This window comes from Ascaphus truei, chromosome 1 (assembly GCF_040206685.1).
Source record: "Ascaphus truei isolate aAscTru1 chromosome 1, aAscTru1.hap1, whole genome shotgun sequence".
Lineage (NCBI taxonomy): Eukaryota > Metazoa > Chordata > Amphibia > Anura > Ascaphidae > Ascaphus > Ascaphus truei.
In genome coordinates this window covers 412,216,989-412,242,428 of record NC_134483.1, presented here as the reverse complement: position 1 = coordinate 412,242,428, position 25,440 = coordinate 412,216,989, and the positions used below count along the sequence as shown (strand labels likewise).

The following is a 25,440-nucleotide window of genomic DNA, read 5'->3' as shown; positions in this document are numbered from 1 at the left end:
AGAGTGCTATATTGCTGGTTTGGAGGGAGCACCTCCTTGGGAAGTGGAGCCGATTAAAGACAATGTTTCTCATGTTAATATAGAGACTTTTTTGCCTGAACCAGATATGCCAGTAAATTTCAAACGTATGGCGAGGTGGGAAAGAAACAGGTTAAAATCTGAATTCTATTTTCAGGAATCAGTTGAAGGGGACATAGAGTTTGAGTATAGTACTAGAGATGAGGATATTACCTTTAGCCCAAACGAGAGTGAAGGGAGTGAGCCTTGCCCCAAAGGGAATGAGTTCAGGGACTTTTCTGATAGAGCAATTAAGGATGATACCCCGATAATTGTTGCAAAGCATTTCCCCAGAGTTGAGTCTGCACTGCCTTATGCTTCACCACCGTGGGTTAGTGAGATTATGGTAGAGTATCAGTCAGATTGGGGTATGCCTAGTTCTGACGAAAATGCTTAGGGGTTATCCTGGCGGGATATTTCTGTGTACTTAAATGCCATGCCTACCACCTTGCCGGGTTGTGGGTGCCCCTTATGTTACCAGGAATATCATTCAGCTGTTGCTTTAAATCCAGTAGATCATGCCGTACGCAGACTATCTTAATAATGTATTTCGATTATCAGTGCCCGGTAGTACAGTGCATCAGTTAGCTAATAAAACCGGAGCACTATTATAACAAGGTTCTCCAGATTGGGAGGAACCTATGTTGTACAGGGCAGTCTGTTGTCCTTCTATAAAAATGTAATGTATTGTATTCACAGAAAATGTATATTATGCATATTAATATGATGATCATGTGAAATTATTAATTTGTTTTGTTCAGGTTTCATTCCACGATGGTACCTGAAAATTTAGGACCCAAGCGGGGTAGTTGGGAATCCACCAGAGGGAGAGTGTAGCGGGGTACCCCCCTGTCTACTACTCTGCCCTAGGGCTGGCAGTAAACCCTGGTACTACCAGGTTGCCAGTAGTTGGTATGTTGTTTTCCCCCTAGCTTTGGTACTGCACTTGAGTAACAGCAGAGGGTGGTACATCCTGTTGTAGCTGGGACAACGGGGTGCCCACCTTCTGGCTGTACTTAAAGGCAGGACCGCCCTAAAGTTGGAGGTTGTTCCTTCTCTCTGAGGAAGGCAGGTCACACAATTGAGAGCCTGAGATTAAGGCCTACCAATTTTCTGGGGGAGAGTGAATCTGGACCATACAGTACCTCTGCCTTCGCTAGGGAGGTGGGGAAGAGCTAGGACGGCTGCGGGTGCCCTTGGCCCGTAGTGGCAGTCCAGGGACCATGATCCAGTGAATGCTGACAGACTGTATCCAGCAGAAGACTGCTGCGTAACTGTTACTGCAGAGAGTAGTAATAAACCGTTCCTGTTTGCAATATACCTCCTGCTTGGTGCGTGACCTTACTGGGGGGAGCGGTAATAAGTTCTACCGTGGAAGATCACCTTCAGTTCCTGGAGTCCAAGGCAGATGGAGGCGCTGCACTGCTAAGTAGATATGTGGGGTATGAACCACAGACGCCTCTTCCTGTGTCCCCACTAACATCGGCGGATGACTCAGCCCTACTTTTACCAGCAGGTATATGCACCACACACCCTGTAATGGCCCCTGTCTGCGATTGGGTGGGGGAAACACCGTTACATATATATTGCATGTGTGGAGTTGTATTCATAATCATGCTTGTGTTGCGACTCTCTAAATATTTTGGTCAAAGAAAAATAGTCTCTTCTTGCTTGAAAGGTTGCAGACCCCTGATGTATTACATGTATGTGCCTGGTATTACCTCTCTGGACATAGTGACCTGAGCGGCTCGGGGCTGTGGGATTTCCCCTAAGCAGGGAGAGAGCAGGGCTGTTACTACATTACCCAGCAGCAGCCAAACGGGAGGGGGCGTCGGGAGCCTGGGGGTGGGGGCTATGCATGCATAACGCATCAAACCTTTCACCATTGTGTCCATTTTTTTTGGAGAAGCCATCTGACAACCCTAAATATGACCTAGTTTTAAAATAAGCCGCATGTTATGCCCTGTACAGCACATTACTACACATTTTTTGTAAATATTTTCTCCGAGATATTTTTGATTTAATTTTAATTTTAAAGGACCCAAAGCCTGGAGTAGAGTGTATACATGGCACCCCCTACTGTTTATAATTCCTTGCTCCACCAGACAGCACAGAACAAGTTTCCATGAAGATTATGTAACATGGTATGTTCCATAGTACCTGTCTTTCCCAACATAGTTTATCTGTTATGTAAGCCCTGTTAAATTCCAGGCAGTAAAATGTTAATCTATGGGCCAATGACCCCCCTTCTGCTTCCTGCTTCCCTTGAAAGTGAAGGAAGGTGACTCATGGCCTGTGTACAGTCCCCTTGGAGGTGGGTATAGTCCATGAGCCCGCCCCTTCCAGAGTTTTCCAAGGGGAGTAGCTAAAAGTTAAAGAGTCTTTCTCTGCTCCTCAAGGAGTGAGGAAGGAGCTATCAGTCTTCTCCATTGTGGGGAAAGCATGCGCACTCTAGGCCGGCTGGCCTAGAGACCCCCTAGATTGGGCCCATGATACCGGGCGAGCACCATCTAGAGGTCCTGAGACTGCAGAGAATATGCTGTAATGAGAATCTGTGCAGAACGAGAAATAAAGCTGCTTGTTCACCAAGACTCTGCCTGGGTGTCAGTTACTGGGCAGGAGGGAGACTGAATGCAGTGATGGGAGCTGATATACTACCCCTAGGATCCTATCATGGCTGGAGGCGCTGTATCACAGAGTAAAGCACTAAAGACCACCCCAAAAGCCTGTCCTATTGCCCTTTACAATCGTGGACACTCAGCTCTCCTGGAACTGCAGGTATGCTTCAGCACCACACGAAGTTAGTAATCAGTGTATTTCCCGGAGGAGGGGAAAACAGGGTTACAATTATAAAGGAATTTATCGGAAAAAAATGTCTTATCTTAATCTTCAACCAAGGTTCTTTGAAGTGTACTGATGTCACTAAAGTGTAGATTCTACATACAGTACTAGAAAGAGGCAGCCTTTTTATTGCAAAACAAATGTTTAAAAATTGTGACGCCCTCTTTCGGGTATGCTACACCTCTTTTGGATATTCGTTTCGGGATGAAGAGATACCCCAAGCAGGCCCGATGGCAACTTTCAATGGGATTTAGTCTGACGGCGAGGAGGAGGAAGAGAGCGTGAACAGCATAGCAGGACCTTTTTAAGTGAGGGAAATAAACCATTATGTATTTAGATGGGTAATACATTTTCGTGGACACGTATTTAAGCTTCAAAAATGTGTGTTGAGTCGGGTAAATTTAATCTAGACTGAAAAGTATGACATACACGGTATACACGCATTTATGAAACGAACAAATTATTCAAATAAGATCATAGAGCCCAAATATGTTTAGTAGCCACTTAAGTGCATTTTATTTTTTCATTATAATTGTGGTAATGACAATATCATGTGTTCTCCACACATTTAGCAAATGTCACATCTAATACCTAGCTGACCTCTCCCCGCCCTCTCTATCCATAAATTAAATAAGGGAACAAATGGAATTGGACAAAGAAAATGTACTTTTTTTATTTTAAGTAAACTAATACCCACAAAAAAAATGACTGTGGCAATTAAAAAAAAGATAGTGGATGTGGATGAAGCCCTTTGAATGGAACTCAGTGGAGTTGCCATATAAGGTTTAGATAAGGCACTTAGAAGATCCTTCGTGTGCTCCAGTACCTGTTTTCTGTCAGGGTTTTTTTTTTTTTAAACACTTGACAAATTGGGAAAAATTGCACTCCTGATTCATTTGGACCTGGTTGTTCATATGGGTGTTTATATTCTGCATGTGCTCATTTTGTGTAGCAGTAAAGGTACACAGGCCATTTCTGGGGAAACGTACTTCTCTGCGCAGGCCAAGGATTTGATGCCTACTAAATGCTTCTTGACTATCGTGAAAATGAGTATCAATATTTTCAGCCTCATAGGGTACCGCTGAATCAGCAACAGGCAACATTTGATCAGGAGTAGCTGCTTAAGCTGTTCTTCCTGCACTGGATCGGGTATGTTTTCAGGGATCAGGATAACCAGCACTTCCTATGGTTCTTCAAACAGAGGCAGAATTGTTTCCAGGCTTCGATAGCTCACTGGCCTATTCCTATGTCTCCTGTTGTGGAGCAGAGACCATGTTTGCCGGCTCTTCCTGGGAACTTTGAGAGGCAACTGCAAAATATAAAATTGATGATGCGTATAAAAATGTAAGTAGATGTTTACACACAAGTTAATATCAAATCAATAGAGATTTGTTTACAAGACATGTATACACATAATATTATTCTAATCTATAGGGAGGTAGACTACATTGTTTTGCTTTACGGTGATATAGGTGATTATGAGACTTACATATGAATGGTCAGTTATATAAATGTAAGTAAACTAATGATGCATGTTTGAAATAAATGATTAAAAAAACATATTATATGGGTTCAACAAAGACTTTACATTTTAGAAAGACAGATTTTAAGAAACTAAGGAATAATCTACAAGGAATAAATTGGGATGATGTTTTTGCAGGAAAAAATGTGGAAGATAAATGGGCAGTCTTTAAAACATTGTTAGATAAGTACACTTCTCAGTGTGTACCCTTGGGTAATAAATATAAAAGAGATAAGTCTAAACCAATGTAGCGAAATAAACAGGTAGGGGAGGAAATGGTAAAGAGGCAGGCATTTAGATTCTTAAAGTCAGAAGGGACGGAGGCATCATATCAAAATTATAAGGAATGTAACAAAAGTTACAAAAGGGCAATCAAATGAGCAAAAATGGAAAACAAATAAAAGGATTACAGTAGAAAGTAAGATAAACCGTAAAAAGTTATTCAAGTACCTTAATAACAAAAATATTAGAAAATATAACATTGGACCCTTTCAGTGTGAGATGGGCAGGCAAATTATTGGAGATAAGGAAAAGGTATTAAATACACTATTTGCCTCTGTATTTACCAGAGTCAATTGCAAAAATATTGTCACAGGAGGAAGCCACAACCTCTATATTAATAGAGAAATGGATAACTGAGGAAGAAGTGCATAGATGGCTTGATAAAATTAAAGTAAATAAGGCACCTGGCATGGTACTGTACATCCAAGAGCTCTTAAGAAGCTAAGTTCAGTAATAGCCAAACCATTACATTTAATATTAAAGGACTCCATTTCCACAGGCTCAGTACCACAAGACTGGCGTAAAGCAGACATTGTGCCTATATTTTAAAAGGGAGATAAATCACTACCAGGGAATTACAGACCTGTAAGCCTGACATCAATAGTGGGGAAGCTACTTGAGGGTTTAGTAAGGAACAATATTCAGGAATACCTAATAGATAACAAAATTATTAGTAATAATCAGCATGGATTTATGAAGGATAGGTTTTGCCAAATTAACCTCATTAGTTTCTTTTAGGAGATAAGTAGGAATTTAGACGTGGGTAATAATAATAATAATAGCATGTTCTTGTATAGCGCTGCTAATTGTAGGCAGCACTTTACAGAGACATTTTGCAGGCACAGATCCCTGCCCCGTAGAGCTAACAATCTATGTTTTTGGTTCCTGCAGTTGATGTGGTCTACTTAGATTTTGCAAAGGCTTTTGTGATGGTGCCACAGAAGAGGTTAGTGTGCAAAATAAAGGAAATTAGTCTCTGTAAAAATATTTACACCTGGATTGAAAACTGGTTGAAAGACAGACAACAGAGAGTTGTCATAAATGGAACTTTTTCAGGTTGGGCTAAAGTTGTGAGTGGAGTACCTCAAGGATCGGCACTGGGACCCCGGCTTTTTAACTTCTTTATTAATGATTTTGAGGTTGGCATAGAGAGCAAAGTCTACTTCTTTGCTCATGACTAAATTGCATAAGTTAGTAAAACCAGAGCCGGATGTAATTTCTCTCCAGAAGGACTTGGATAGACTGGACACCTGCTGTGACATTTTTTTGGGTGGCAATTTTTGTGTCTGTGTGTTGAGAGGGGGGTCTTACCTTCCCCAGAGTGACACCCCCCCTCATGCAGCATAGCGTTGTCAAGGTGACCCAACGTCAAATGACGCCATTACGTCACATGACAATGCGTTGCCATGACAATGTGGCATAACGCCATTGCATCATATTGCATACCTGATGGATAACATTTAAATGAAAGCAGAGCTATATGTATTTTGTGTTTTTAAATTAGTATTGCACATTGCATGTGTTTGCGTCAATATTGTGGATGCATAAGGCTCACAATAGAAAATCAATTTTAGTAGCTAGATGTGCACAGACGCAATATATTTTGTGTGTTTATCACCAAAAAGTATATTTGTAAAAAAAAACAGCACCAAGTTTGTAGGTAGAGAAGGAAACCCGTTGATAGCAATGAGATGTTTCCCTTTAATAAATCTGGTACAGTGCTTTTGCACTGGATTTGCCCCAGTTTTGCAGTTGGGAGACTTTGAGTAAATAACCCCCAAAGTTAATCAATGTGTATTCTTCTTCTGCTCCCAGCACCTTTATGGATCATTAGATAAATTACCCCACATCACCCATAGCATGTCTAATCCACTCTAAAAAAAAAAACCACATAACAATGGGGTGTTAAAATGTTGAGCTACATTGTATGGGTTTAGAGAGGAGAGGGAGGGAGAGTGAGAGAGACGGAGAGGGAGAAGAGAGTGGGAGAGAGAGAAGAGAGTGGGGGAGAAAGGGAGAAGAGAGAGAGATTAAAGCAGGGTGAAATAGAATTACAAGACTGAGAATCCATGTCAATGCAAACTGAAATGGAAAAAAGCCCATCTACAAAAAAACGTGAGGAAGTGTGCATGAGAGAAGGAGACTGCATAGTGTTGCAGTCTAAAGTAAAAATGCAAACATTAAAATGCAACTCCTGAAAATGAGCGGATAAATTATGGAAAGGGATTTATGGATTCACTTCAAGTAATTAACTTTCGATTTCTACCTTTTATTCTTAGTGCCAGAGAGCGCCAGGCGCCTGAGATTGCAGAAATCTTCCCCATTGATCCGTACCACAAGTTTAACTCCGTGACTTGACTTAACTTTTGGAAAGGTTACATACACATCCACCTAAGGGATATACAGAAGGATGTGATGGGATTCCTACAAAGGCAAACATCCCTTTTGATATACTCTATTAAAAAAAACATATTACATTTATAATTCTGCACATACATTATTCAAATAGCAATCACCCCAACTCTGGCACTGAATGGGTTAAGTGCTGTTTTGGTATTTGTGTGTGTGTGTGTATGTATGTATGTATGTATGTATATATACACACACACACTATTACACAGAGTAGTGAGTTTTGCTGAGGATGAAAACTGAATAAAGAGGGTAAAGTAATCTAAAGCAATCAGTCATATTGACATATATTGCTATAATACCCGTTACAGTGGTGACTACATTACAATATTAGGAATGTATTCTGAATACGCGTATGAATATGTGTGAATTGATATGTATGAGATCAGGTTTGTGCATGGTGTTATTCCTGATCTTGATATTGCTGCTGCAGTGTCATAATTAGGCAGTGTACGGTACGTCTCTCTGCACTAGTTCAGAAGCACTTGTCTTCTGAAAAGCTGGACTCATTCTAACAACCCCAACTAACACAAATACACCAGATAACACTTTATTGGCCTTAACATGAACTGGACACTGAGTCTACTTGAGAAAGCATGTCTACTTAATGCCTGGCATTGTGATGTATGTGTATGCCTAACATCAGAGGGCACCAGTATTTGTTATTTTACAGTATGTTAATCTCAGCTGCTCCTTTCTTTTACTAAGAAGTGCCTAAGATGCAGCAGTGATAGCTAATTGTTATTCAAGCGCTTGGTTAAAAACCTTTTATACACGGCAAATCTTGTTCTCACAGCGTTATTTTTATACTAACGAAACCAACAACACGATATTTTATATATGATAATTCAGAACATGTAGAACAAAGTACATCCCACAGCCTGCCCATGAAATGGAGAGAGCGGTGATAGGAATAGCTTCTAAATAAAAGGTTAGTGCTATTTTTACACAGCTCCATGTCCATAAAATAAATGAAGAGTTATTGAAAATACACCTCGTAATTACTACCGAGCTTTATTTTGACTAAAGGGCAAGGCGATGTTTTTTCAAATGGATTGTTTTCAGCTCTGCCTTGTGTTAAAGTGGAAGAAAAGCCCGGCCCTCCTTTCACAATGTATCTTAATGGATTAAAATTTCATAGCACGCTTAAGGTTCAGTAAAATATGAATACATGCTTTCAATTTTAATCACAAATCAGAACAGCGCTACATAGGAAGAGACAGCGATTTCTCCCCAGATGTCCAAGGCCTGCAGAGACGAGAGGTGGCTGTAATGTCATGTAAGCAGTCCTTGTGTGTGCCCAGCCTGGCTCCTGAGTCCTAAACAAAACTGATGGTGTTTGAAGGGTGAGAATGTACTTGCACTTTCACTATGCAGATTTGTTTCTGCTTCCAGGGCAGGGTGTATCCACATCTGTTTGCAGCTGGCAAAGTGGAGTTTGTGGCAGCAATGTTATTTCAACCTATGTACACATATTCCACACATTTGTGCAACTCGTCATGTGACTCCAGATTGTTGTCACTTTCTTTCTGTATGATACTTGCAGTTTTCCGATTTAATATTAAGTTAATATTTAAGATCGATCTAGTTTGACTCAGTGATAGTGCATGGCTTTTTGCCAAGATAAGTGCCTTCGCCTTAAATACAAGTAGTATTAAAGGAGCTTTAATACTAATCTAATATCAGAAACGGATATACTGTAGCACAGGGCTTGCCACACTGATGAGTGCACAGTATCAGGAAAAAGGCAAAGAGAGACTTCCATTCCAAAAAAACCCCTCTCGCTATAGTGGTACAGCATATAATTGTTATAGCTCAATCGCGCAGGCTTCACCAGCAAAGAAACGCATAGAATTACTGGAGATTTGGATCATAGCTCGACTCACACTCCAGTAAAGGTGCACTCAATTTACACTCACCACCTGAAACAAATCTCCACTCATACTCATCCTCTGAAACACATCTCGAGTCATCTTCATCTCTGGATCAGATCTCAACTCGTCTTCATCTTCTGGATCAGATCCAAACTCACTTTCATCTTCTGGCTCAAATCTCAACTCATTAGTATCCCCAGAATAACATATCCGCACTCCCTTTGGATTAGATCTAAACTCGTCTTCCTCTTCGGGATCCGATTTTAACTCATCCTTGTGCTCTGATGAGATTTCCACTCATACCCATCTTTTGGATCACATCTCATCTGATTCTTATCCTTTGGATCAAATCTTAATTTATACTCTGGATCAAAAGCTCCATTCATTTTATTGCGTTAAACTGAGCTCACACTTGATACTCATTCAGTCCTGGGGCAACCTGCAGAAACTTGCAGAGATGAAATACAAACAAATGAACTGCGGACTAGTTTGGGGAATGATTTTTGTTTTACTAAATAATATCATATTTTGGGGGAGGGGGGGGGAAAGAAAGAACAAAATGAGACATCGTTTTTCTTTTACATTTTGTTGAATATGATTGATAAAACTATATATCTTTATTAATTTCTTCCGTTGTATTTAACGTGTCAAAGCAGCCGTTTGAAAATGTAACTTTTCACTTTGAGTTCTCATTTATTTCAACACTGGTAATAGTTTAGCCAATTATTTCAGCAGAGTTTTCTTTATTTCATGAATTTATTATAATACCTTATTTACCTCGCAGAATAGTGACAAGTGTTTAGCATTTTGGAGATCAGTTGTCAGTTGCTATTAAGATCAAGATTAATGCAAATTGACGATATGCATTTCCCAACTCTCCCATGCGACAGAATACATTAAAACATTTATGAAAGTAATTAAGCTCTATAAAGGTATATTAATTTTTTTTACAATTTGACAAAAATATATCTCACTCAAACCTTTTACATAAGGAGGCTTTGGGTGAGAAAATATTTATTTTAACTAATCCACTTCCTTTAATCTAGGGATATATATATTTAAATATATAACAGGGTGTATTTACAGTGTACCAAATTCTCTCACACAAACACATTTTGTTCCTTGCACTATGTAGTTAAAGCAGCAGAAGTTTAGTATTGATCTTACCTTTCTACAAGTTGTTTAACTCAGAAGATTAGAGATTTGTGGCATTAATACCCAACACTTTGCAGAATGAAGGACCTTCAATACATTTCATAACCTATTGACTGAAGCTATGTATGGAAATGTATCATATAACTAGACAATATCCATATACAATGTGAACGTATCCCCTACAGTACTACAGTAGTTTGTAATCTGCCTCTGCTTTATTATCCAACATCACGTAGAAACATTTTTTTGCACAGACACCATCCAGACAGAAACTTGTATTTCAGTTTTATTATAGTCATACTAAATACTCAGCAGTATGTAATAATTAGCTCAGCAAACGTCTTTTGAAGATTAGGCAAATTAGACAAACCTTAGTTAATTAGAACATCATTTAAAGTTTGAAACGATATTGCTGATGAAGAAGCCTAATTAACAGGACTATCTGTTAATCTCCTTCTTATAGGAGAACAGAGGGTTTCATCAACTCCTAAAGGCTTACAGGAAACCCTAGTCTTGCTGTCATTAATAAAAGATATCTATAGACTTCAGCCTTTCAACGATGACATACAATTTATAGTACACACAATACATTAGCCCACAGTGCTTCTCAATTTTTTCACTATTATGAAAACTAATAAATTCGTCAAGCCGAATTAAGCATACAAATCAGATGAGGCATAGCAGATTACATATTGAAGTGCTGTATCTCCCGAGCCTAAATGAAATTTCAATCTAATAATTCCTTCCTGGCCCTGCTATAATTTGCTTAGAGATGTTGTTGTACTTCTTCCAGAGCGCTATTCGCACCGTAATTAAATGATCCTCAAGCTTTTAAGTTTGATTTATTTCATTTCTTGGAGATGGCGACAGTGAAAGCTGTACAATGTAATTTGGGGATTTCCTTTAAAAAAAAAAAAAAGGAAAGAAAGAAAAAAAAAATCACCACTTCTGCTGTTTAGATAGAGGTATTAAATAGCTCAGCACTTACCTGGGACTGCTGGTACCAGGGAGAGAAGTGGTGCCTGTTTCTGGATGCCTTGCTAGAAACTGAACAGAATTATGAGTCGTTAGAAATCGGTTCATTATGGGCAGTGGTGTGAGTGGGGGGGGGGGGGACTAGTCATTGTTTATTTTACAGTGGTCTAGTAGTGATGCAAAACTATTAAGAAGTGGAAGCAGTTTTAACTATTTGGCTGTTGAAGACTTGTCTTTATAAAACCCTGTGCTATTTCTTCCATGGTGAAAAACGACAGCACTTGACCAGCGAGGTAAAGTGTTCCTTATTATTATAATTTATATTGTTGATTAGATTTTGGGCTGTGGGTCACAGAATCCTGGGCAGGCTGGGAAGCTAGTCCTGATGAAGCCTAAATAATGGAGCATGTTAGATGACCATCCTAAAAATGCAGATGAAACCTGTGTGTGAAGATCTGTTTGAAGAAGGGATAGGACGAACTGACTGCTCCTGTGCGCACATAGCAAATATTCTTCCTCTCCACTTTAGATGGTGTCGTTAATACTGTATCTGTGACGATGTACACTGTCCATTCAATGTTTTGTGATGACAATCAACAACAACGCATACAGGTAATAATTACAAATGATTGTTACGTGTGTAGGATAGTAGTGAATTCTGCACACACACACACACACACACACACACACACACACACACACACACACACACACACACACACACACACACACACACACACACACACACACACACACACATACATCTGTACAGTTTCACAAGATCAATATGTTACTGCAGATAATCACTGTACAAGGAGGTGAAGGGAAAGCAAACGAGCAAAAGGAAATAGAATTTAAGAAACTGTAGATATATATATATATATATATATGTATATATATATATATATATATGTATATATATATATATATATATATATATATATATATATATATATATATATATATATATATATATATATATAAAATGTGAAGACAAAAATAGAAACAAAGTATCCCACGTAAAGATGTGTTGTTCATATATATATATATATATATACACACACACACACACACACACACACACACACACACACACACACACACACACACACACACACACCACCTCTCCCTCTTTTTCTCTCTCTCTCTCTCTCTCTGTGCCTCTCCCCCTCTCCCTCTCTTTCTCACACACATATACACACACACAGAGCTGTCCAATCACAGATGAGCAGTGAGACTAAGGAAGAGGGAGACAGAATGTGCCTCCCATCCAATGTAGACCGATGCCTCCTCTTCACACACACTACCTGCCAGGCCAAGGTGTGAAGAAGGAACAATCAGCAGCGAAAGCATCATCAGCACCCAGCGAAGGAAGCGAAGAGGGGCTCCCGGGAGGCCCAGGGGACAGCTATAGGCAGGGTGCAAGAGGGTGAGATTTAGAGAAGCAGGCAGTAAAAGAGATATAAGGGGGGATTAGAAGGACCGCAGCATAAAGTACTAGTAGGTAATGAAAACAAAAGGCACATCCTATAGAGTGTTAGTATTTTAAGCAAAGGAGAGTTAATGGTTTAAGACGGCTGGCCTGGGACAGATGGAGTCAGTAATAAGGGGGCATAATTCCTCTGTGCTCGCTCAGTGCCTGGAGGTTGGTTACTAAGAAGAGGCTGAATTCAAAAGTGCCAGGGAGTAGCTGCTTTTTGTAATCATATTGAAACATTAACATAGTGAGAGAGGGAGAGAGAGAGAGAGAGAGAGAGACCGTGGATGGGAGGAGTAATAGTGACAGAGAAAGGAAAATATTAGAGGATTTTCTATTTACTCTCAAGGGAGAGAAAGAGGATAGGCAAAGCAACGTTATTCATAGGGACAGCCAGAGAGACAAAAACCTGGGTCCTTGGAAGGAAAGAGAGAGAGAGAGTGAGAGAGGACAGAAGGAAGGAGGAGGGGACAAGGTAGAGGAAACCAGGGGAGAGCCCTCAGCTCCAAACAGCGGCAGATTTGAGGAGGCAGGAGCCTGAACATTTTCCTCCCCATTCAGACTCTTTCTGTAATTTGAGGGGTTTCTGGCTCCCTGTCCCCGTTCCCCTCTGTTTTGCAACCCCACACCACCTGCAAGGATGATGATGATGTCTCTAAACAACAAGCAGCCCTTCGGCATGCCCCACAGCAGCCTGCAGGACGAGGCCAAGTATTCTGGTCTGCACTCTTCCTCCCCGCACTCCTCATCCTCAGCCACCAGCTCCCCCAGTATCACCAGCGTCAGGACCAGCTCTGGAGCTGGGGGAGGTGGCAGCAGCAGTTCGGAGGCGATGAGAAGAGCCTGTCTCCCAAACCCACCGGTATGTACTCTGCATAATCACCGCTCTAAGGCACATCTTGACAGCCCCCTTTATCTGCTTGATGTTTTTTTCATGTCTGCACAGCAAATCACCCAACACATCCAATGTTTTGCCCCCTCTCTTTCTCTCTCTCTTTTGCCTCAACTTATGTATTCAGCCGGTCTTGTCTTTCATATTAATTTTTATGACCTGGGATGTTGCATGTATCTTGTGTTGTGTGTGCCTAGGCGTGTGTTCTCTCTCCCTCTCTCTACACCAAGCTTGTCTTCTTCTTTTTTTTTTTTTTTTTTTTTAACATTCTGGAAAAGTTTTAATCGGTGTATTCCCAGCAGACAGTAATGTGTGCTTTCTATTTGACATTGCAGAGCAATATATTCGGAGGTCTGGATGAGAGTTTGCTGGCCCGTGCTGAAGCTCTGGCTGCGGTGGATCTAGTGTCTCAGTGCAAGAGTCAACACCATCATCACCACCACCCGCCACACCACAGCCCTTTCAAGCCGGACGCTACCTACCATACCATGAACACCATCCCTTGCACTTCTGCTTCCTCGTCCTCTTCAGTACCCATTTCTCACCCATCCGGGGTTCCTGGGTCCCACCACCACCATCACCATCACCACCACCACCAACCTTTGGAAGGAGAGCTGCTGGACCACATCAACCCAGGGTTAACACTTGGGGCCATGACAGGACCAGATGGCTCAGTGGTCTCCACGCCATCTCATCCCCACATGGCCAGCATGAACCAAATGCACCAGGCAGCGCTAAGCATGGCACATGCCCATGGGCTACCATCCCACATGGGCTGCATGAGCGACTTGGACGCGGATCCCAGGGACTTGGAAGCCTTTGCTGAGAGGTTCAAGCAGAGGAGGATCAAATTGGGGGTTACCCAGGCAGATGTAGGGTCTGCCCTTGCCAACCTGAAGATCCCCGGGGTGGGATCCCTGAGTCAGAGCACCATCTGCAGGTTCGAGTCCCTCACTCTGTCCCACAACAACATGATCGCCCTCAAGCCCATCCTGCAAGCTTGGCTGGAGGAGGCAGAGAAGTCTCACCGGGAGAAGCTCACCAAGCCCGAGCTCTTCAATGGGGCGGAGAAGAAGAGGAAACGCACGTCCATAGCAGCCCCGGAGAAGAGGTCACTGGAAGCTTATTTCACCATCCAGCCTCGCCCTTCCTCCGAAAAGATCGCAGCTATTGCTGAGAAACTGGACCTGAAGAAAAACGTGGTCCGGGTCTGGTTCTGCAACCAAAGGCAGAAACAGAAAAGGATGAAATATTCAGCTGGGATATAGACTGCTTGGGATTATCTTCTTCTTTTTTTTTTTTGTATCGAACAGTACAGATTTTAATGTTTTTAAATCTATAAATGTATAGCTGTATATACCTACATCTTGTATAACGCAATCAAAGACTGGTCAGGTGAACTAAAGGGAACATGCTCTCTCTTCTTTCCGTGTCAAATGAAAACTAGTGTCTTGCTGAAGCTAGATCTGCAGTCAGTTTTTTTTTTTTTTTACGGATCAAGACTAAACAAGTAAGATATGTTTTTATTCTTAAGACTTTTTCCCTGGTTTAAATGCACATTACAACTATTTTTACGAATAAAAAAAGAACATGGGAAACAGACTGAAACTATGCTGGGGACTCGAAGCTAATTCGAGAACAACATCTCAGCTGTATTTTGTTTTGCTCTTAAACAAGTGCAGTCGTTTTCAGCGATGACTTGATATATTAGATATAAATATATATATACATATATTTTTAATGTGATGAGTACCTTTGTCCCCTGTTGTGATGCCAAGTCTAGAGGAAGTCATCATACTGTATGTGTCACTCATTTTTTATTTTATTTTTTACAACCGATTGATTAATGGTAAATTACCCTTTGCAATCTCTTTGGATATCTGATATTTAAAAAAAAAAAGTCAGTTTGCTGCTCTTTAATTATTTGGACAACACATTGAATGCACAAACCCATACGTGTGGCGTTAGAGAAATTCAACAATTCAGTTGTCTAAAATGGCACCATCTTCCCTTTTAACATTTGTAGATTATCATCTAAAATCTTACACAGAAAACATTGACTGGTTTCCAAGCTGGAGCACATTATCTGACACTATATTTGTGTGTGGGTTCTGGAATCTGATTGTTATGAGAATCGTTTCCTTTCTTGCATTTTTAATGGGGATCCCCACCCTGTCAGTCACCCACTCCTAGTAAGTCAGATGAGATATGTTTGGCAATATGAACATTTGTACTGTGCTCTCCCTTTTGATGTTTTTATATACGTTTAAGGAAAGTCTTTGACAAGTCTCCCAACAATATCCAGACTTGTAAGGTTCTGTTTTGCTTTCTTTCGGGCAAGGCCCCTTTTGAGAGTTGAGTGAAGAAACTTTTATCAGAATAGAGAGGTCTTGCACTGCTGCATATTCAAGATGTGTAGCAGAGATTAATGATACTTGAATCCAATAAAATGTCAGTGTGCTGTAAATATTTCCTTCGGTTTACCACACCTATAGATATATTCTTACAGATTTTTGCTGTATTGCTGTACTGAGGCTATTTCAGGTCTCGAGTCCCGTAAAAGATTCAATTTCGTTGTTTTAATAATAGAAGTTTTATTTATTACAGTAATGTATTAAGTTATTTAAAATGTTGTTGACTCGTCTTTCATTAAAAACAAGATTTTGACAGTTGATTGGCACGTTATGTTTGTAAAGAAGTGTGATTTTTATTTAACATTATCGCCTATTGTTGCTTTCATGCGTCAAGCATTTTGAATTATAAAGTACATTTTTAAAATAAATATACGTGACATTGAGATTTGCAAATGAAATGTATAATTCATGATGGTTTCTAAACAACTGAAGCAAATGAAATCAAACAAATATACAGTATTCTTAAATACATTTAAATAGATGACATTCATAAACAGTAGAGACATTTGCAATGAAAGCGCAATGTGTTCCTCCTCCCCCCCCCTTCTAAAAGGACTTCAGGGCTAGAGTGGGAAAGAATAATAATAATAAAAAATATATATATTAATTAATTAATTAACCATATAAAGGAGAGAGGCAAAATCCACCCATTCATAAACAATAGCTTTCAGCAGGGCCCTCTGTGCCTTACTTTAATTCAAAGTTAAACATATTTGGAAAATACATTTTAAAATGGTTTGCTTCTTTCATGAAGTAATAGCAAATTGCCTAATAGTGACGTGTAATAATCTATTACCCCCAGTCATAGTAATTCAGTCTCGAGCTTCCATGGTCCCAAGAGCCTGGCTCAGTACCCAAAGCTTCTAAGTTTGCTCACACTATTGTGGAACCTTAACCAGACCTCAATTGCCCATTGTCACAATAAGTGGGTTTATTACCCGCTCTGCTTCCCGGTACACAGAGACAAGATAGGGATCCACTGAAAATAAAATGATACTAACTTACTTAGATAAATTATATTTATATCTTCTTTTTATATCTTCCAAAGGAGCAAGATATTATAAACATTGATTTTGTATCACTTGCTGTGGTCATTAAATTAATAGTTTCTACACACCGTTACCCTAATTATTATCATTCTACGTGCCATGTGTTCTTTAAAAGAATTTCCACTTGCTATGTTAGCATATTTCTTATATAGTAAGATTTAGTACACTTTTTTTAAACGTAAATAATAGTTTGTCAGAAGAACTTTGAGAGAAAACCACACGTAAAAAGTAAAAATACTATATTTATTCTATATCTTTATTTCCTATATCACTGACAAAATGATAGTGCTTATAATCTAATTAATAAATATGATCATTTGAATGCAGGATAGTATAAACCAAAATAAACCTGATAACAAGTCACCGGAGAGTTAATGACAAAATACAAAAGGCTTTATTTAAAAATTGCTATAAAAATGCAGTCACTAATTGGGAACAACTAGGTTTACATTAGGGGAGCTTAATTTCATATATATTATTTAGACAAATATTTTTTTTCTCATGCATAGAATAAAATAGGGGTTCACAAGCAAAATACGAAGCAACATACTCTCTTGGATTCAGCTTGTATGTTTAAACTGTGATAGAGGTTTCAGCACCTCGAACAGCTCCCTTTCTCCTCTGTTTACAATCCTTGGTACACAGCCCCTGAAGGTCCTCTGGCCCTCTCCAGTCACAAACCCATGGGTGGTTTTACAGGATGCTAAATAATTCGATGAAGGGATGAGGTTGTGTGTGATAAGTGTAAGAGCCAGGTTTATGTTTTCATCACACACTGTTATACGCTGCAAGACTGCATGGAAAGCATTTGGTAGGAGGTGCTCAGTCTGTACACTTGCAGTTCAGGAATCCAGCCTTTTCCTTAGAGGAATGCACAGCTGAACCGGCTTGTAAAGATCTACACAATGAACAAGAAGCAGTAAAGATGCTCACATGTAGCATTGTTGAGTCATATTGTTGATATTGTAATTTCCAGTCATTTCCAGTCAATGGTAGGGAAATTATATAAATTGTCTTCAATGAAAATGAGGTGGAGGAAAAAAACGATCTGCCAAGATAAACCATTATAGAAATGTATGCGCTTTGCATGTTTACTTTTTAATTTGTATGGATAAATGGATTGAGAAAAAGTCAAAAGTGGAAGATAATACTTTTTGCTAACTGTACAAAGTATTACCATCAGTATATAGAGGTAGACATAGATATCAGATTTAAAATCCTGCATAATAACATAACTGGAAAATGCAGACACAGTTATTAGTGCCATAAATCACACAAATGCCCGGTACCATTTGTGCCCTGAGCGGCTAAAAATGAGAGAGAGTAATTATTTCATGAAAGAAATGTGAAACATATGATGATGAAGACCATGTCAATAAAATATAGTTTCAAACATTACACGCAATGAGTTTATCTTTTGGTTATTTCACGAATTATTATATCGTTTCTGTAAAAAAAAAAACGAATTTCCCATCCTAAATGGTCTATTTTTTGTTTAATAAGAAAGTTATTCGTTTATCAGAAAGCAGTGAAGGATTTTTTTTCTCGTAAATAAAGACTGTTCCATATACATTTAAAAAAAATAATCAAAAGAAAATGCATATATATTCATAGTATTTCGCATCACAGACCCACGCACCGTTTGTTCCAATCCCGAGGAACATTTCCCCCTGTAAATATACTAAAAGTAAAAGGTCACCCATACTTTTTTTGCATCTGGAAACTCCACTGCGATGTTTCTTGCACTGAAAGGATACGACAATTATTATCACTCCAGTTTATTATTTATACTAATTTATAATAATCATTTTTCCGTCAAACTTTGTTACTTAATCAACAATTTCCATGAAAAAAATATGACTTCCCCCTCTTCTCCCAGACAACTTATGATATATTACTTCTGTGCACTGATCTTGTGCAGGCGAATAGCTTGTAGACGTGTAGCGACTTATTACACCTTCTCCCTGCAGATGAACCATTCACTAAAATGCTTTTTACGAGCGAATTAATAAATTACACAGTGAATTATGAAATCCAGATAATTACAGAGAATAAGTAAGTAATCATTCGTTATCTCTGCTAATTACTGCGGGTCAGAGTGAGCTAGAATGTGAAATCCTCCTCGGGAATTGAAATTAACTTTGCAGAGTGAGTTTCTCTGCTTGACATCCCCAGTCTGCAGGCGCATGGCAGCTCCCCAGTGAGCTAGCCTGCCTATTTAACTTTGAGAGACTGGAAATACAATTAAGTGGCATGTGATAATAGGGCGTTGTTTAGAAAGCAAACTATCTGTGCGCTGTTTTGCATTTGAACTGGAAGAGGAAACTGTATTTTTATACCGAGAAAAAAACAGAGAGAAACAATATGCAGATGGGGCAGTCCTGAAATAGATCACATAAAGGTGGACAAACATATATATTTTTTAAATTAAAAAAAGCCAAACAGAAAACACGTGATTTTGTCCAGTCACTTTTAACAAAGGAAAAGGTCATATGTTGGTTTGTAGAAATAATATGTTCCTAAATTGCACATTAAGATTGCTAATAAAATATATAAAAAAGGTGTTCATTTTGAGAAATTCTAACTCGGGGGGGTTATTTTACTTTAATATTTTATTTCTGCTTTGATATTTGAAATATTTGTTTATATATATATATACACAGTTATAATTTGATTTTACATGATCTTTTTAAAAAAAATTACAATGTTGTATATACATATTTATTAATCTATAAAAAAAAACAGCATTTTCAATTATATATTTATTCAATTGTATACATATTTTTTTTTTTTTTTTTTAACTCCCCCTCTCACAGGTCTGGGATTTTGATAAAACATTAATGAAGCAGGAGGTTGGCTGAGCTTTGTCTGGGGCCGGAGGATGGAATAATTTTAACTGTACATTTACATCCAGTATCTACTTTGAAATACGTGATTGCTTTTAATCTCGAATTAGAAAACCACAGTCCTAAAATGACACCTCAGACACTTCAGGGGCCCCTTCTTTTGTGGGATATTATCATGGTTGGGCTGTAGTACATTGTCCTATTGAAACACATGGGCATGCCACATATATCTTAGGTCTCCAATTACATGTTCGTTAATAATAGATAGCTTTGATAGGATGTAGTATCCTTCTGCGTTTTATTTAAAAGAAGGCTAATGTAATATTAATTGGTTGTATGGGTTATAAAAATGCGCTGTGTTTTTGAGGAACAAATTGATGAGGCTTGGATGTGGCAGTAAAGAGAGAGCTTTGCTAGTGTAACTTCACATTGTAAGACTCCCAATGTTTTAGGTGAGTACGAATTGTCAGCTCTGTCTGTGTTTGTTTCTTGGAATATGTGTTTGAGAAAGGAGGATGTAAAACTGAACGAGAGAGAGAGAGGGGAAGGGAGATCATTTTAAAGGAAGGGACTAGAGCATAAGTAAAGGATCAAAGAAAGGCAGAAAAAGCAGAGGGGAAGAGACAAGAAAATCTAAAAGTTAAAGACTAAATGAGAAAGGTCAGGGGGGAAAGAGCATAATACACGGAATAAAAGAGAAAGAGGTAAAGGTTATATATAGAGAGAGAGAGAGAGACAAAAATAGGTGAATATTGGCTTCTACTGTTGCAAACATGATTGCAACAATAATGCACATGCAACTATTTAGTGTATAACACCCTTTGTAAGAATAGGTGACATGCAGAAAACATGTATGTAGCCAGTGGCTGTTAAAAAAATAAGCATATTACAAAATAATACTTCCCTTCATAATAAAATACTAATGTTGCAAATATGATTATGTGATGTAACCGGTTTCTCGCAATTTGAGATGTTCTAACTGGATAAATCAGAGCCAAATTAAAGCATTTGTTATGCAATTGTATTCTCAATAATCCTGTCTATTTAAATGACAATATGCTTCAGCATTCTCTCCAAGGAAATGCAGTGGGAACTCCCACACATCATCATATTCTTAATAATCTTAAACAGGTTTGGGCTACAGACTGTAAGAAATGACCGTGGTCTGAATGTTTTAAAGACTTTACATTGGATGCTCGCACGTTTTTTGTAAACTTTCAAATGTATAAATTCTCAGTGTATTTTTATAGGGGAGGTATCTGAGGGTTTATTCTGCACACCTAAATTATCTTTGTACACCACTTGAATCTTCCATGCCCAAATTCAAGATTATACAAACGTTTTCAATGTGTTGTAAAAATGTTTTCATGTACCGTGGTTGAGGAAGCTTAATTCTTCAACGAAAATAGCCTGGACCACTGTTGTGAGAGAGAAGGTCTGTGCAGGAATCTGACAAAACCTTATCATGTACAAAAATGGGTAAATTCAATTTATTTTGATGTTATTGTATCGAACAACCAAAAAAAATCAATGCTATGAATCAAAGCAAATCAAGTACAGGAAAAAGAAAAGCATAATTTCTCAAGTATTTCCCATGCCTTGATAAAGACAGAATATCCCAATTTGCTTGCTCGACCCTATTTTTGTGTTCTCCTAGCAGTTCGGATTATGATGCATTATCATCCCCCACGGCAAGTGGCCAAGAAATATTGTTAAAGTATATCTTCTGAACGATGGGGATATATAAGTGTATTAATTTGCCCTCCAAAAGAAAGCAGACATTTCTCTTTAAAGATCACTGCCCCAGTCCAGTGGGCAAAAAAAAAAAAAAGCTGATGGATGTATGGCCTGGACACCGCTGACTAATGATATAATATATTCTATAAAGCAAACAGCACGTTTCAAATGCTTCAATGTTTCAAGTGTAATACATTTCCAAGATGCCCACGCTTTGCAGTAAGTTGCTTGCTCCTCCCACTGTGACGGGACTTTAAAAGCAGAGCTGACAGTGGGGAGCATCAATTGTATTACAGTGGGATCCATTAGACCAGCTGTCACTTGCGCCCAGCGCTTCCTCCCATGCTACTCTATAGCATTGGATCTCTGCGGGTCTATTAATCTATTTCATCCTCAGTGCGGGGAAGGTCCAATCAATGCTCATGTTTCAAATCACAGAATTTCAAATAATAGTTGACTCCAGTTTCATATTTATAGCAGCAATACTACTTTCCCTCTTCTTATTTATATATGTAAAGCATGTGACAATGTATAATGCTACATTCTTACCTAAAATGGCAATCGGTTGGTGGGCCTGTTAAAAATCTGTCAAAATCCTGATTGTGTGCCTAACATAATGGCCGCTTCAGTCATTGTAACTCAGCAGCTACAATGTATCTTTATATTACTAAGGTAACATTATCTATTGTTACCGTTTACAGCTCAAACTGCTGGGAACATAGGCAGCAAATTATCACAATTAGGAAAGTGTTGCAAATATCTTGCACTGCTGGGTACGTGCGCTAAAGTCTGCTATCGAAATCAAAGGATGCTTTAAACCTTATTGAAAATGGCATTGAGTTGAATTTTTAAAAAAAATCACTATTATCTAATACTGCAGAACTGATTTATTTAAAAAAACACATACAATTTCACATTTCTTGCTGCTTTAAACGCAAGAGATCAAGCACAAATCTTCAGCAGATACATTTGCTAATTGTTGCAATGTTGGTTCAACGGCAGGAACCTGTTGAGTACAGTTGAGCAGTGCCAATTATGAGCCTATATGTAGCGAGTGAGCTTTAGTATATGTAGAAGCATGGGATCCACTGGCTTTATACCGGTATATATATATATGTACAGAGTTTATTGAAATGTCTTAAAGTACTAAAGGAAGTATTTTTAATTGGGAACAAAATGACTGTGGAAAGTTATTTATAGTGTAATAATAATTGCCATATTACAGCTGCCATATTAGAGGCCACTGTGTTTAGGACTGGAGTGGTAAACCCCACATAACTAACACCTTTAGCATCACCTTCTGTAATGAAATGTAATACAAAACATATGGCATTTTCATATCCCTAATAAAAACATTTGTGGAGTCCAGTATTAACAAGTCAGAATACTTTTGCCTACAGGGTGATTATCATTAAATTCCATGTGCTAGAAGAGCAGGGGTGGCCAACTCTAATCCAGCAGGTCAGGTTTTAAGGAAATACCTGCTTCAGCACAGTTTTTGACTGAGCCACTCATTGAGCCACCTGTGCTGACGCAGATATATCCCCAATACCTGGCCTCTTGGTGGCCCTTGAGAACTGAAGTATGCCGCCCCTGTGCTAGAGAAACAGCACTGGTGAACTGGGCATCTGATATGGTGTGATGCTGAATAAGAAGAACCAGCAGCAGTTTGTTGACCTATGACTGAAATCCTGGGCTTCTGGATTAGTTCTTCTGTACAGATCTTATTTGAATGTAAAAAGTAGGCCGCTTGCGACTTGTTCTCGGTCAATAACCTACAGATCAATAACACAGGTATAACCTAGTATTCACTTTTTTGCACCATTGCAACTGGATTTCAACCTAAACTTTATTTGTTAGCATTACATTGGAGAACATTTATCAGTGTTTCTGGAAACAAGTTTATCCATATTAATCTTACTAAACATTTATTGATTTGCAAGTCTCTTTTTCAGAAATTATACCATTCAAGAAATGTTTAATGGGGAAGAAGCGGCTGAACCAGGTTTGTATATTTGTACAATACAAATCATTTTAATCAATTTTGCAATTGCTGATAAATTTAACCTTAAAATAAAATGCAAACCCAGTTGCGTTTTCTGTCTTGTGGAATATTTAATAATAATTAAAATGTCATATAGCGCTTTTCTTCCAGTGGGACTCAAAGTGTTTCAAAATTACAGTATAAAGCATGGTACGCAGCACATAGGAATGTTACAGACACAGTCCCTGCACTGTAGAGCTCAAAATCTATGTTTTTGATGCCTGAGCCCTAAAGGAGATAAGGTGAGTTGCCCAAGGTCATGCAAGGCATTGAACCAGGTTCCCCCCAAGACCATTCAAACTCAGTATCATTGTTTCAGTGTTTTGACTCACTGAGCCACTCCTTCTCACTATTGGTTAGTTATTCAAGATACATGTTAACAGAAAGTTAAAAAAATATACGTCACGCACCCGATGCTGTGTGCTACAGCACTTCTTTCCTCTCTCCTATGCCGTGAAAGAGAAATATAAGACGGTATAAGATTGGCAGGGTAGGACCTACTGAATGGGTTTACTGTGATGTGGCTGTGGGCTTAAAATATTTTGACCAAAGTATTAAACTAAATCACCCATACTTATTAAGAAAGAATATAAACAAAACATATGAATGTACAAATTGATTTGTCAGGTTGGATGTAGCATTGGGGCCATTTTGTCTCTTGTAGTATACATAAGGTCACAAACCCAATAACATTCCAAATTACACCAATATATATACAATATAGTGGGTTTGGGTTTTGAACATACTAAGACTGTGAAAGTCTGTCAATAGCATTATTTGTAAAATGCTGGTTTATAACACTATTTATTCCAGAATAGTTAACTGTATTTGTTTCTCTGTAAAAGATGAGTCTTAACTAGCAGCCTAAAACAATCCCACTACTTGAAGAACTATGGGGTATATCCTCAGAACAGTGATTCCCAACCAGGGCTCCTTGAAGCAGTCTCAGGGGTTCCTTATATGGACCACAGACACCCCCCCCCTGGGGGGTGTTTTTTTTTTTGGTATGTATTTTGTAGGGTGGATTGAGAGAGAGTGGGGTAATTGACGGAAGGTAGGGGCGAGAGTGAGAGAAGAGAGGGGGCAGGAGGGAGTGAGGAAAAGAGGGAGTAACCGTGAGACGCAAGGGATAAATACCTGCGAGGCGGGAGGGGGGAGAGAAATACATGGGTAAAGGGTGGGAATTAGAGGGGGCTCGTGAGGTGTGAAATGTTGTGACTGACCCCTGTCGAACCTAATATGTGTCGGCCAGATAGGGGTTCCCCGAGATTTTTCTAAATACTTCAAGGGTTCCTCCAAACAAAAAAGGTTGGAAATCACTGCCGCAGAAGGTCACAATTTTTTTTTACTTTCCGTTATCTCATTTTAACATAGCGATATCCGTAATGCATATCCCATAAGGTGCTTAGCGCTACAATGTTCAGCAATTTTCCTGAAAAAAAGGTATAATACATTTTAATGGAATAGGGTTCTTCATATGCAAATCATATGGTAATGAGCACTTTACCTAACTATGGAGATCCTCAGACCTCTGGTACTGTTAACACATGAGAATAATGAGAGTGTAGGATTTAACCCTTACACTATATGTGTTATACTAACATATATATTGTAAGAACATATAAATGGCTGAAACATAGCAATATGATTTTGAATGCTGAAAGGGAATGTAATATATGTTTATGTGGCCTACCATTGTACATAATATTGATTGTATTAAGTATGAGTGTAGCACAATTAATGCACATACAGTATGAGAAAATACATTTCAAGGAGACAGAAGCAAGAAAAAATATATTTTATTACACACAGTTGAGGCACTGTGTGTAAAGATTGTCTTTTTTAACATAATAAACAATGAACAAC

The 25,440-nt window shown here is 38.8% G+C and overlaps 1 protein-coding gene across 1 annotated transcript; it reads left to right on the top strand.

Moving 5' to 3' along the window:
* The first annotated feature begins 12,296 nt into the window (after positions 1 to 12,296).
* POU4F2 (POU class 4 homeobox 2) lies at positions 12,297 to 16,234 on the top strand. The gene is made up of 2 exons (XM_075613968.1): positions 12,297 to 13,454; positions 13,820 to 16,234. Exons 1-2 carry the CDS (start codon positions 13,233 to 13,235, stop codon positions 14,750 to 14,752), a joined length of 1,155 nt encoding a protein of 384 aa, XP_075470083.1. The 5' UTR covers positions 12,297 to 13,232; the 3' UTR covers positions 14,753 to 16,234.
* Positions 16,235 to 25,440: the final 9,206 nt, after the last annotated feature.